The 15,423-nt window shown below is 39.6% G+C and overlaps 1 protein-coding gene across 2 annotated transcripts in view; it reads right to left on the bottom strand.

Annotated features, from left to right (window-relative positions):
- Nucleotides 1-15,423, bottom strand: part of LOC137763860 (bifunctional heparan sulfate N-deacetylase/N-sulfotransferase 4) — a 234,218-nt gene that overhangs the window by 26,378 nt on the left and 192,417 nt on the right. For both annotated transcript variants that reach the window (XM_068542321.1, XM_068542320.1), the window contains exons 7-8: nt 5,161-5,257; nt 496-619 (exon numbers count right to left, since the gene is read on the bottom strand). In XM_068542321.1, coding sequence (XP_068398422.1) covers nt 496-619; nt 5,161-5,257 — 221 coding nt within the window. The remainder of the gene's footprint in view (nt 1-495; nt 620-5,160; nt 5,258-15,423) is intronic.

Below are 15,423 nucleotides of genomic sequence, written 5' to 3' on the forward strand. Positions count from 1 at the left end.
AACGTTCTGTTATTGGCATGACAAATATCAGCTTATATTATAATACAACATTTACAGCCTATGTGATTAATGAAGATACATGTCACGGACTATAAAATAAAACAAACTACTGATTTATTTGTTTTCTCAAGAGTCATTGTGAAGACAAATTATGTATTTAGTTAAAAAAAAATTCTAGGCACAGTAAAATAATAATATGCTTAAGGAGAATTTTAAATATCCTTATGAATAATGCTGATGAAAAATATTCCATAATCCTCTTTATTCAATCATACTAATTTACCAGAAAAATATTATCATTATTGCACTGTCCAAATCAAATTATAGGTAACACTGATTAAATATATCATTATAAATTAATTTCTAATTCACTATGGTAGAATTGACCATACATTTATTCTGTAATTATGTAGATGCCATGCATACATCTATAATTGCTCAGCTGTGAAGGAGTATGTGCTAATAATGGACTTTACTTTTTGTTATTTTTCTTACCAGTCAATTCCCTTGTGGTAGTTGTTGCCATTAAAGAATTGGACTTCTTCAAATGTTTTGGGGCTGGGGAGATTGCTGATGATGGAAGGGTGCATAAGAAGAAATAAATAAAGTGCTGTTGTTCCTATTACAAAACAGGAGGCAACAGGTTATACAGCAATAAAAGAAGAGACATATATTGTAACAAAATTTTTGCTCAGAAAATAATATGCAAAAGACCAAATCATTCCAGTATCAAAATGATTTCCTAAAAATCAGCTGAGTGCATTTCATGTGGCAGTGATGTGTTCTTATATTAGTCTTCATGATTCTATTGACCTAAACACTTCATTTAATATGAGGACATAGTCAAAGTCAAGCAGACTGGTAGATGATACAGCTAGGGGAGAACTTCAGAAATCAGGTGGTTCAATTTCCCTCCTGGAGTCGGATGAGTGGCAAAAGTATCAAAGACATCGAGCACAATACCTGAACCTTAATTAATATTATATTCAGGTCAATTAAATTAAATCAAACTATTCAAAAGATGTTGACCTGTGCAACTCTGTACAAGTTGCTGTAGTAATGATTGATGATAAATCTTGATAAGAAAAATACATTTGCTGGCCTCGATAGACTTAAAGTGTATCTGTGGACTTGAGTCAAGTAAACAGGTAATTGCAGCGTAGTGAGGGAGGTCCCATGATAAGAGCAGAGTGTTTTTCTAATACCTGAGAAAATGGGTGATTTATACTTGGGAAGTCAGTGAAGACTTCCAGGAGGAAGCATTTTTTAAGGTTGTACCTTAAAAACGTGTTTCCAGTAAGGCTGAAAGAGGAGTGCAGGATTCTGGAAGATGGCCAGTTGAATGTTCTACCCTGACAAGATGGGACAATCAAGTCTGATGGCTGAGACACTAGGCTAAACAGACTGGCTGATAGAACCCACTGAGTGTACATATCACAGAAGGCACAAATGTCACCTCTAAACCTGAGTCAGGCCAGAAACTGGGGACCACAGCAGGAAGGATCATGAAGGGACTGGCTCTCATAAATCAAAACTTCCCTTATGGAAAAGGTTATTTCTTTTATAACGTGTTGCACCCAGGAGATTCTGTTGGATTTCCCAGCCCTAGGAGAGCTTGGAATGAACTACGCAAGAGGGCTGGCACAACAAAAATGATAGTAGCTGGGGATCTGGAAGCAGAGAAGATCATCAGAGAATTGTGTATATAAAGGAAAGTAACAACAGATCTCGGGGGACCTAAGAAATCCAGAATGGGTGGCTCCTAGTGAAATGTGAGGACAAAAATTAATAAATGCCCTTAAGGAGATTTAATTACTAATTGAAAAACATGTTTAAAAGGAACAAATATGGAATCAAATTATATAAAAGTAACAAAAAGTATTAAAGGAGTCAGAATTGGTTAAGAACTGAATTAGAGGCCCAAAGTACAGAAGAACTATCTCAAACACACTGAAAAATTTAGACATGAAAGTTATGGGGGGCAATAGCAGTCTTGAAGAACTGATCTGATTTTCTCCTGAAAATAAAAGGAGTTCAAAAAGGAGAAAATGTGAAAGGAGGAACAAAAATCTTCCAGGGAGAGGAAATCAATTAGAGATGGAGTAGTATAGAATAGCAGCTGGAAGGGAACAGGGAATCCAGAAGGTTTCTTTCTACATACTTTTTAGAATGGGGCCTACATAAAAATATTTAATTGATGATCAGAAAGAAGCTTGTGTTTGTGTGTGAGAGAGAGACAGAGAAAGACAGAGACAGAGAGAGACAGAGAGGGAGATTTTTGAGACACACAAGAGCTGAAATATTAATAGGTTAACATCCCTGAGATGTTGAGATTGGATGGTTCCAGGGTAAAGATACAGGGACATTTTTGAATTATTGCTGAATATTTTAAAGTGAATACTCTATAACCTCATTTGGTAGCATGTACAAATGTTTAGCCACCCTGATGGTCACAGAATTGCACCCAGAGCTCCCCTGGGCTACAGAAAGTCAAAGCCTTTATGCTCTGAGCCATACACCTTCATGCTGCCAGGAGCAGGAGGGATGTCGGGAGGCCTCTGAGAGGAAGGAAGGAGAAAGCAATTTCAACCAGGGACAGTAGACACATGGCCTGATGTTCATATGATCAGCCATAAAATCTGGGTCCATGGCCTCAAAATGTATATTTACTTTATTATTGCCTGTGCTTTCATCTATCCTTGACATGCATTTTTATCCACTGTCTTTGATATAAATATTTTGTAGAGGAAGTTTCTCACACGTTGTAATGCTCTAAGAGAAACTTTGTTCTATTTTATATATAATCAACTTCTTTTTAGTTTTACCAGAGTAAATGTACCAGGGTAAGTCAGTCAAATTGTAAGAAATCAACATTGACAATGGGAAATCTGATCTTCTAGAAGATTTAAGGCCAATGAATTATGCTTTCAGAATTATTGTGCTAAATTTAACCCTTTTGGAAATCCTCTCCTACCCTAGTAATATCAAAATTTGACCCAGAATCATGAAGAATGCCCATGTGTCCACAGGATTCTAGTAGGACTATGGTGTCAACTTTGAGTGCCTTAAGCCCAGGCCTATCCCACTCCCTGTCTATCCCCATTCACTGCCCCACTTTTAGCTGATGGAAATTTTTTCCAGGATTCAGCAACGAGGTGGGATATTTCATCTTTCCATTCTCACCTCAGAACAACTGAGCAAATAGGGGTTTGAGGACCACTTTTATATCTCATGTTTATTGCAAGGGATGCACAGGTCAGGTTTAAGTTATTTGAAGACAACTTTGCATTAAAGACCAGGTTCTTGGCATTTATCTGTGCCCATCCTCCAGGGAATTTACAGCCTCTGACAGCAGTGGGAGTTTTGCCAACTGAAGCAACAGGAGAACAAATGAAGACTTCAGACTTCTATGATTGAATGGATTTTAAGAATTATCACAATCATTTTCACACTAAGATAGCATTTTCATAGCATATAAAATATTATCATCCAATTTCTTTAACTTGTTTGCTTGTCTTGGGAAGGCCAAAACCAGCTAAAAGCTTTATCATTTCCACACTGGTAGGTCAAATATTAAAATCTAAAGGTATAAGTTATTGTCTGTAAATACAAACAGCAAAGAAGAAAACTAGATTTTTTCTTACTAACCTGTAGTGTTCTAGCAGATCTAAGAAGTAGTAATATTCAATGACAAATGATAGAAGATATGACTTTAAATTTTTAGCATGATTTTACAACATAGGAATGTTTTGTTTCTTTAGTAGTCATTCCAGTGTTAGAACTGCTGTGAGGGAGTTGGTAGAAAATTAATGCACATTTTAAACAATAAAAACAACAAAAGTGGCATATATCTGAAAATATGTGCTGCTTTTTTTTCCCTCCCTGCACATGTAACTTACTATTGTAATACAATTTATATTTATGGAGGAGGAAAAGATTTCAACAACCAATATCTAATAGTCTGGAAATTTTGCCCACAACCTTTAAAATGGTCTACATGCTTGTATTATAAATATCTTCATCTAGGCCAGTCTTATTTATTGTGACTGTTTGTCTTGTGTTATGGTTTGTTCACTCACCGATGAAAAAGTGCTTCTAGTCAAAGTTGTGAATTCAAAATACAGCAACTCAGTAAAAAGTTTAATTAATCAGGACATAAGCAAAGTATATAAAGCTGTCGCATGCTGAAGAAAGCATAAAATATTCTAATTGCAAGTATCATTTCACTGGCGAAATACTTTCACTCTCTTTTATTACATTCTTATACACTTGTCCTTCAGCACATGAGAAAATATCAAGGGAAAAAAATGCCTGATGAGCCATAGGTGTATCATAAAATAAGTCCAAACCATATTCATATATAATGATTATTTGGAAAACAAACCACACAGGTAGAATATTTGAAGGTAATAATGACAGTGGTTCTGAAGAAAAATCAATTCAAGGTTGATATGCAGTGTAAAATAATTTGAATCAAGCCAAAGCCCTTTGTTATAACTTAATTCAGGAGTTAATTAGGCAAAGCCATAAAAAGTAGAACTTAAAAATCAGATATCACAACTGTGACATATAAGCTCCAAGTTGTCAAAAATGTGATGTCTGTTGAACAGTTTTAAAATTGATAGATAAAGGGCTTCCCTGGTGGCGCAGTGGTTGAGAATCTGCCTGCCAATGCAGGGGACGTGGGTTCGAGCCCTGGTCTGGGAAGATCCCACATGCCGCGGAGCAACTGGGCCCGTGAGCCACAATTACTGAGCCTGCGCGTCTGGAGCCTGTGCTCCACAACAAGAGAGGCCGCGACAGTAAGAGGCCCGCGCACCGCGATGAAGAGTGGCCCCCGCTCGCCGCAACTAGAGAAAGCCCTCGCACAGAAACGAAGACCCAACACAGCCATAAATTAATTAATTAATTAATTAAAATTAAAAAAAAAAAATTGATAGATAAAAATTTAGCCCATAAGTCTAATTAAATGAGCAACTTTAGGGTCTCTTTGAGGATCATGGCATAAAGATGATCCACAGGGATGAAGAACAATTCAAATAATGAACTTGCACGGGTGTCTAAATATTTCACAAAGCCAAACGATCAAATACCATATGACCATGTGTTTCATTACAAAAAAAAAAAAAGAATGCAAACAGCACAGTTGGCTGTTCTTACCTGTTTTTTGTGGCCCAATTACAAGGAATTTTGGTAAGTGGTCACAAGTTTTCTCTCTGGACCAGATGTCTTTGTGTCTTTTATCATCACATGGATTCTGCAAGAAGGAAGAATAATGAATCTTACTGTGTAATGAATGCCTAGCTCTGTTCCATAAAAATTGTTCAAAAGACAGGATCAGCTTCTTGCCTGATACCCTAGAACTAGGAGTTAGACCTTGTTCTGGTTCTGGTTCTTTGGTTTCCAACTTGTTTCCTTCTAAACTGGCACCTTCCTTTCCTTCAAGGTTAGAACTCAGCATCAAGTCGCTCCTGCCGTCATCCTTCTGAGGCTTGGCTAGGTTCTAACTGCTGAGATTCCACTCTGTCTCTGAATTCATGTTTTACTTCTGTATACCTGAGCCTTAACTTGTCTCTACCTGGTTTGAACATAGTTTCTCAAGTTTTCTGTGCTCTGCCCTAGTCGTTCTTATTTTTTTTTTTCCCGAGTGGCTTGAAAGCCATCCTTCAACTCCAGACTTGGCCAACTTTTCCTTTACTTTTCACACTATGTGCTATTCTCTGCTGATCCAGATAATCTCATAGTTTGGCCCTACCCCACAAGCAGACACCATGCAGATCATGATTTCTAGCCCCTACTTCCCTCCTGAACTCTAGACCAATATTTTAAATTGCATGTGTGTCACTGTTGTATAGATATGGTGAGGAAATGCCAGACCTAACATAGCCATCTGTCCAATTTTATCCCCATCTCAGTGTTCTCCTGTGCTGGTCTCCTTCCCATTGCATTCAAGTGACCAGATTCATCATCCAATTCATGACACTTCTGAGAATTAAAAGAGCCCTTAAATGAAAGTGATACAATTTTTGAAATATCTATTGACTGACAAATTGGTTTTATTATATTGGTAATCAAATTAATAACTATATTCAAAAATCATTTTCACAAATAAAATTCTTTCTAAAAATATGTTGACCATTAAAACAATTATAATTTTACATTTATTATTCAAATATTAAAAATAGCATAAGATGAATAATCATTTATGGTTCACATTTATGTACTTTAATCAGTTTTTTAGCCATATCTTCTCTAATATCATGTCAGGGGCCCATTACCGTTGCTGGTTTTTCAAAGCTCAGTGGTCTGGAGCATGCTGGGACATGCCCTCCAAGGTACAGGCTGTGTTATTGTACTTTGCAACTCCTACTACTAAGATAGAAGCACAGTGCTGGATGGGCTTCTTTGGGTTTTGGACGCAGCATTTTTTTTTTTTTTGCCCTAGGAAATATTGCTCTGAGTCACTGACCGGATGATGCAGAAACCTGCTAGTTTTGAGTGGAACCCAGAAGAAGAAAGAGCCCTACAAGAGGTAAGAGTGAGGTCCAAGCAGCCCTCCCACTTGGGCCATACATCCTGCCAGACCCATGGTACCATGGCATCTATGGTATAAAATGACACCAAAGACAGTTTTGGTCAAGTCCCAGAGGAGAATCACAGTGTACTCCCCTAAGGTTCTGCAGCAAGGTGTTGCTGGGCCCTGGAGGAGATAATGCTTGTCATGGATTTTCAAAGTGACCATGTGGCCATTAATTGGCCATCATAAGCTGAGTATTGACAGACCAACCAAGTCATAAGTTCAAGTGTACCCAGTAGCAATTCATTGTAAGATGGGGTGGTACATCCAGAACTGATTTCAAGAAGATACAAAGGCTATAAGTTAACTTTATAAACAAGTGCCCAGACCCCATGTCACCTATCACTGTTCCACTCATGCTTCTATATCAGCTCATTCTTATAGTTTCATGGAAGGTCCTCTATAACCTGCTGATGAAGAGGGGGAAACCCTAGCTTGGTTTGTAGATAGGTTGACCCATATGTTGGTAGAAGCCTAAACTGGACTGCAGCTGCCCTACAGGCCCATTCAGGGAGGTTCCTAAAAACAAATCGTTAAGGGAAAGTGTCCAATTGGCAGAGTTCTGGACAGTGTCTTTGGCCATCCACATTTTTGCAAATAGACTAGTAGCCCAAGGTAAGGGTATAGTGGACTAATAAGCAGTGATGAATGGGTTAGCCAAGGAACTTAAAGGAGCAAGACAGGAATATTAGGGCTACTGAGTTCTAGGGAAGAGGCAGGTGGATGGACCTGTGATAGTGACCAAAACGTGTGCTAATCTTTGTATTGACCATTGATGTACACCAGAGAGTATCCAATGTAGAACTGCTGAACAACCAAGCAGTCAGATGATTTAGCCAGTTCCCAGCATTCCCACATGTCATGTAACCTCTGTTCTCAGCCAAACCAGTGCTGAAGCAATGGGCTTATGAATGGAGAAGCTGTGGTAGCAAGATGGAAGCCATTCCTGGGCTTCCTTCCCCAAGTCTGCTTTAGTTACAGCTGCTGCTGAATACCTGACCTGTCAGTAATAGAGGCCAGTTCTAAGTCCCAGAAATAGCACTCTCCTACCACTTAGTAGAAGATTGATTATGTTGGACACTTCCATCCTTAAAAGGGCACTGACTCATCCTGATCCCATCTGACACATATTCAGAGTATGAATTTACCTTCTCTGCTTACATAGCCTTAGCCATCATCACTATGCAAGGCCTCATGCAGTGTCTGACTCATTGACATGGTATCTCACATAATATTGCTTCAGGTAAAGGGACCACTCTTGACAAAGGAAGTGTGATAGTAGGCTTATGCCCTTGGGAGTCACTGGTCCTATCATGCCTCACTATCCAGACCTGCTGGCCTGATAGAGTGGTGAAAGACTGCATGAAAGATACAGTTGAAGTACCAGCTTGGAGATACACTGTACTTCTTAAATCAAAAGCTATTGGTTGGTGCTGTGTCTCCAAAAGGTAGTGTAGCTGTGTCTAGGAATTAAGGAGTAGATGTAGGAGTGGACCCATTCACCATCATTTCTAATGGCTTAATTAGAGAATTTGTGCTTTCCATCTCCACAACTTTAAGGTCTATTGGTCTAGGAGTTCTGGTTCCCAGAGGAGAGATGCTTCCACCAGGAGGCCCAGGAGGAGGATCGCCACACTTAAAGTTGCAGCTTGTACCCATTCACTTTGGATTTCTTGTGCCAGGAGACCATCAGACATGGAAATGAGTTACCATCCTGATAGGGACAATTGACTCTGATCATCATGAGATGTAGAACAGCTATTATACAGGGAGAAATATCTTTGGCACTCAAATAATGCACTAGGTTACTTGTTGATACTTCCGCGCCCAATTTTAATAATTGAGAAAGCAGAGCCACCACAGCCTGATTAGGGTTGGGCTGGGCACCAGATCAGAGTCTACCATAGTACACCCCTTGCTTCACAAATTAAGTTATCTTTATCCAGGCACAGCCTTCCTCTGTCATAATTCCTAGGGAAGTTTACAAGAAAAGAATTAGTGAGACAAACTAGAACTGTTGCTACTGCAGTTGGTCCTGAGACTGTACCTGACCCACAAGGCCAGCCATCTAGACCAGCAGAAGTGCTAACCACAGGTGGGGGAAATCTCGAATAGGGGATAGAGGTGGGAGAAACTGTGCACTGGTTTCAGCTTTGGAGCCAACTGCAGGAACAAGGTTGCAGTTTCTCCTAGTGACCTTCCTCTTATAGGTTTCCCCAGGAATAATGCTCACAATTGTGGGAAAGTTGTTCCTGGGTGAATCAGTGCAATATGAGAAGCAAGTATAGCTATGTGGTACAAGGTATGGACAGGGGTGTGTGGCGGACTGAGTGCTCTTTCCTCCACTGAAGGAAAAACCCTATCTCTGGCCAATGCAACATCTTATCCCCATTCCCACCCCACTTCCGCCCCCAGCTGGGGAGATTGAGTATTGCCCTTGGCCAATAGGAGCTACCGGACAGAAAGTCGTGCATCCCCTCCCGACACTCCAGAGGTGGCCCGTGTCCAGTGACTGACTGATACAGGGGTGTACAAGCCTGACCAGCTTGCTTCAAGGTGAGACAACTTGTGTAATTAGCTCTCTCCCTGCAGATCCAGTCAAGGATCCAGACTTTTCCTAAGACCACATCCATGCTCTGCTTTTTCCTGTTCTACATTTTCCCTTATAAGCTTTTCCTGAAACCGTTTCCTCAATAAATCATTGAACCAGAGCCCTATCTCAGAATTGATCCCAGTGCATTTTCCATTACCATCTTCCGTTGGAAGAAGAACAGAGTGCAATATAAAGAGACCAGTTATGTATGCATTGTGTGAGAATTAGCCTTGCAAAAGGTTAGGCTATACATCTTGGATTTCTTGATGAATTCATCTATAGAAACTGTGATAAAAGGAGTTAATTACAAGCCAATAAACTCAACATTCCTTATTTTACATAAAAATGGAATTTTATTTTATTTTTACTGGTGTCTCTGTTTTCTGCAATCTTTTATTCAGTGTTCAATCGCCAATCCTCTATGGTCTAGCTTCAGCTTAACTCTCTAAACATAATTTTCACTAGAGCACAGAAGGCTAAACTATCTTGTCTCCTTTTCTTCCTTCAGTAACAGAGTATCCTCTTGTTCAGTCTCTGGGTTCTCAGCTACAGACTATATTTCCCAGTGTCTCTTGAATTTAGCTTTCTTCCTATGAATCATTTCAGTTTACGGAAAGTGAGCCAAAAGGATGTAAAGTATCTTCTTAAGGATAAAGTCGCTCTCCCTAGATTTTTCCTTTCCTACTAACTGCCAGCTGTAAAATGGCTACAATTGCAGCATGTGCCTTGGGCTCAGAGGTGGAAGCCATACATATGTCGAACACCTGCCAACCTGGGGCCCTGGATAATCATGTGGAACAGAGCTATCTAACTCTTGTAGACTGCTTGCCCATTTTTAGACAGTTGTATGAGGGGGAAATACATTTCTACTTTATTTAGCCAGTGTAGTTTTGGAATGTCATCATTATAGCAACATTGCCTATACTCTCACTCAATGTGTTTCAAAGCACTTTGCGAGAAGGTAAAAAAAAAAAACATGTGTCAGAATGTGAATTACTGAACTGCATGCTTAAACAAGAACATCCTGCTACAGGAAAAAAAGAAGATTCCGGACGATGCAACCAGCTGCTTAGTGGTATAGATTGTTTATATGTTGGCACAAACTTCTTGTCTCATGGCGAATCAGCAACAAATAATTCAAGCCTGTTTGTGGACCACACTTTGAGTAGCACTACTCTGAATTAACAACTGCCAACACCAACCTAAAGCTTCAGTTCTACTGTATTCACCACTATAGATATACCTGCACCTGAATCTTTGAATTATTTATCTTTCTGTGCAATGCTCTTATTTTTTCCCCCACAATACAGTCAAAATCTTGCCAGTTCTTCCTGCTGAAGCTAATATCCGCCATCAACCTTCCCTATTTATTTTGCAGGGGCAGCATAGTCCAGTTGCTAAGACAGTGAGCTCAGGAGGGAGACTGTCTGTGTCTTAAGGAATTTTCCTAAACTCTCTGGACCTCAGATTCCTACAAAAAAAATAATGATTGATATTATCTACCTTGCATATAGGTCTACATATGCATAAATATAAATATATTGCATAAATATATTAAATGAGTTAATATATTTAAAATGATTAAATCGTGCTCTATAAAAGAAAGTGCTTATTCTGTAATCCCACATTAACTTTTTTCTTTCCTTTGCCTAGATTAGTTAGGCAGTTGGAGCAGCAGAAAGAGATTACTCTTGCTGATGGATTGGTTTCTTGCAGATATCCATCTGCAAGATGAGAACTAACTTCCTGGTGCTTGTCAGAAGCACCAGCACCTGAGGTGCCCCTCCTCACAGCCAGATGGCTAGACTTCTGGGATGCCCGATAAGGAAATGGCTTGGAGTTTCTTCAGGCAAACCGGAAGCTATGGGCTGTCTTACCAGATGACCCAAAGACTCCTATATAATCCTAATTCAGTTTATTTCTGGGTATTCTTGCTATATGGCTACTGCAACTCATCCAATTCATTGTTTTAGCACTTGTCGTCCTTCAGGGCTCAATTCAAATATCACCCCACATGAGATGTCTTCCCTGGTGAGCGGAGCCAAAGCACTTCGTCTCGTTCCTGTCTCTCTATAACAGCTTCCTGCCATATTTTCTTCACTGCATTTCAGTACCTGAAATTATTTTATTCAAGGATGTGTTTCTAGTAATAGTATATAATATGAAAACTAATAGTATAGTTGTATCTATAATAATTATATTCAACTAGAATGTAAGTGCTCTGAAGAGAAGACCTCTTGTCTTTTTTTTTTATAGATTTTATTTATTTATTTATTTATTTATTTATTTATTTATTTATTTATTTATTTATTTTTGGCTGCTTTGGGTCTTCATTGCTGCTCATGGGCTTTCTCTAGTTGCAGCGATTGGGCTTCTCATTGTGGTGGCTTCTCTTGTTGTGGAGCATGGGCTCTAGACACGTGGGCTTCAGTAGTTGTGGCACGTGGGCTCAGTAGTTGTGGCTCGTGGGCTCTAGAGAGCAGGCTCAGTAGTTGCAGCACACGGGCTCAGTTGCTCCATGGCATGTGGGATCCTTCTGGATCAGGGCTCAAACCCGTGTCCCCTGCATTGGCAGGCGGATTCTTAACCACTGCGCCACCAGGGAAGCCTGACCTCTGTCTTCTTGATTGCTACAATCTAATACATAAGACGTGCTTGATAATTATGGACTGAAGGATCGATTAACTGCCTTGGGACAGGCACCATAAACATTTAGTAACAAGCATAGGCAGATTTTGATATATGTTTAAAAACTAACATAACATGAACTGTGTAAGTATTTTACTTCTCAAACATCCACAAAAAAATCATTCACAGTTGCCAGTGATGTCCTTCATGGTGGTCCCAGAAGCTAGGTCTTGCCATTTACTCACACCATCACTTTAGAACTTAAAAATTATTTTCCTCATATTATCATTTAACTGCTTCATTTGCAAAGAATTTTGCTTTTCCACTGTATTTTAGATATTAAGCCATAGGAAAGCAGTTTCCATTACCTATTCCCCATATATAACTCAACAAAGAACAAATCTCAGAGTAGCTGTTCAGTTCATTTGCTCAGATGGTTTCTATATGCTCAGCAAAGTGGATGAGCAAACTGATCAATTATTCAGTGCCACTGTTGAAAGTCAAAGCCTTTTGTGAGACCTCTCTTCGTTCTGTAGGTTCAACTAGACCAATTTTATTCTTTATTGCAATGCACATGTTTTTGCCATTCAAATTTCTGCATGCAAAACTGGCGAAATAAAACTCTCACAGGACTTCCCTGGTAGCGCAGTGGTTAAGAATCCACCTGCCAATGCAGGGGACAGGGGTTCGATCACTAGTCCAGGAAGATCCCACATGCCGTGGAGCAGCTAAGCCCGTGTGCCACAGCTACTGAGCCCTGCGCCACAACTACTGAAGCCCGTGTGCTCTAGGGCCCACGTTCTGCAACTACTGAGCCCACATGCTGCAACTACTGAAGCCTGTGTGCCTAGATCCCGTGCTCCACAACGAAGAGTAGCTCCCACTCACCGCAACTAGAGAAAGCCCCCGTACAGCAACGAAGACCCAACGCAGCAAAAAAAAAAAAAAAAAAACTATCACAGAAATAGGCAGATTGATGAAATTTGGAAAGAGTTTCCTTTTGACTTTAACACACTGAACATGGATAAACACTTGTTTTGGTAGACAAAGACACTAGTTATTTTAGTTGTACTTTCCCAGGAAGTTATACTGATAGGAGTGAACTATCAAATAAAATTACCTGGATGCTAGGATGTTATAATACTTGCTGTTCCAAATGTTTTTATTATTAACTATACAATTTACATTACTTCAGTTTTTCCACTAGGTAGCTTATAATTGGTGGCATTTGTATACGTCAATCTAGGCAGGATTTTTTTAAAAAGTTAATTAATTAATTTATTTTTGGCTGCACTGGGTCTTTGTTGCTGCACACGGGCTTTCTCTAGTTGCTGTGTGTGGGGGCTACTCTTCGTTGTGGTGTGCGGGCTTCTCATTGTGGTGTCTTCTCTTGTTGCAGAGCACAGGCTATAGGCACGTGGGCTTCAGTAGTTTTGGTGCGTGGGCTCAGTAGTTGTGGCTCGTGGGCTCTAGAGCTCAGGCTCAGTAGTTGTGGCGCACGGGCTTAGTTGCTCTGCGGCATGTGGGATCTTCCCGGACCAGAGCTTGAACCCATGTCCCCTGCACTGGCAGGTGGATTCTTAACCACTGCACCACCAGGGAAGTCCCTAGGCAGACTTTTTTTAAAACTGCATTCCTTCTATTTTATGCTGTTTTAGGGCTATCCAGGTGCCCATATTTCGTCTTTTATGTCTCTTCTTAGCATGTTTTCCCTTGTATCTGTTTAATCACAACTTTAATAACAGGATGTTTGCATTTCCTATTTTATATTCTGAAAATGTTTGTTTAGACTTTTCCTACTCTGACTTTCCTTATATGGTCTGAATAACAGCTAACATAATATCTAAGTTTTAATATAGATCACCTTCTATATTCCAGGCACTTGCTTGACAAAGATTATTTCTAATCCTCAAAGCAACCTGGCAAGACAGATATTATTATCCTTTCTTTATAGCTGAGGAAGCTGAGATGCAAGGTGTTTTATTTAGGTCGTGCTGAAGGTGACACAGCACATTAGTTTCAGATTTGAAATCCAAAGCTGGGATTGTCTCTGCAGTTAAATTGTGTGTGTGTGTGTGTGTGTGTGTGTGTGTGTGTGTGTTTGTGTGTGTGTATATGAGACAGAAAGAGAGAGAGAGAGAGGCTCCTGCAATGATTATGAAAAAAAAAAAGGATACATTTGCATGCACTTTCATACTTTGCTCCATTGTTAAGGTTTTAATTCTAAAGGTCAGAAAGTTACAAAGCAATTATATCCCTATCTGATTGTTCCCCACATATCTGAAACTGTTACACAAAGTAATTTACTGTTTTTAGTATCTAGCATTATAGATATATTGAAACTTTGAAAATATTCGCAGTTAAAACTGCTTTGGGCAGTGTATATGATAACAGTGTCAGTGTAGTGAAAATGCATGTAACTAGCTCTCACACAGGTAAAGGGGATGCATGTGGTTTTTGTACATGGAATATATGATGAGGTGAGGCAGATTTACTTTTAAGTAGACATCAGCAAAGTGGACAGGAGATTCCCTGAGGTTATGAACCAGACTTAGTAAGGGCAGTAAATTCTGATGACATCATGTTACGTAGAAGAGTATGAGCACTCAGATTTTCCCTCTCTAAGTAAAAATTTCAAATTCACAATCAAGCTAAGAACACATACTAAAACAAAAAAAAAAAAATCACACTACTGACCTTATCCTGAAGTTCATATTTTTATAGAAGACATGAAGATAACTTTGGTTCTCATTAGATCTGGTTATTCCAACCTACCTGCCTTTTCTCTACTAAGAATCTGCTCTGCTCACTGCTTCTACACATCCTTCTCTGAGAAGAACACCATGGAATTATCAGTTATTCTGATTATCCCCTTTCAAGTCATGTGCCTTTTCCAGATAACGAGGAGATCTCTAGACCTTAATAGCTGAAACATTAAAAACGCCCAGTGCTCATGGTAGAAGGATTATTTTGTTAATTAGAAACATTTCCAGGTTACTGGTTTTCTCTCTATTCCCCCTGCTTGCTTTCTGCTGTTCTGACCTCACTGTTTAATGGAGAATGCTAGGAAAGGTGTTTTTGTTTTCCTTTTTAAATTCTTCTGCTTCCTACTCTCCAGATGTGTTGTTTTAAATTTTCTTCTGCTTATTACTTTTGCCGTGTACATGTCTTACCGATGAGGAATTTTAATAGGTTAGGGATGTGTATTCTCAGTGTTTCAATCAGCAAATCCGTATGGAGAAACTCTGAGACACACACCATCCTTACAAAGACTCGACTCTACCTGCACACCACGTAAGCTAGGGAGTCCTTCAGCTCCTTGGAAACACCTTTCCTTTCTGCGTGCACTGATCCGTAATGAATGCTCTCTCCACAGAACTCCTGTAGCACTTGATAGTCTGATTCATACTTGGACTTTTCTACCAAAGTACTCTGATTACAGAGGCACATAAATGCCAACCTCTGGGGGTGGAAGTGGGTAAAAGGGGCCTGTGGTTCATGTGTGGATCTGGGGTAACAGTGCCACAAGAGTTGCTCTAAGCACAAACTACCTCTGATTTATCCTAAACCCCTATGCATTCTTCACCATATTATACCACCTTTATTTCAAAAAATGTATACTATT

The sequence above is a fragment of the Eschrichtius robustus genome, chromosome 4, assembly GCF_028021215.1.
Source record: "Eschrichtius robustus isolate mEscRob2 chromosome 4, mEscRob2.pri, whole genome shotgun sequence".
Taxonomy (NCBI): Eukaryota; Metazoa; Chordata; class Mammalia; order Artiodactyla; family Eschrichtiidae; genus Eschrichtius; species Eschrichtius robustus.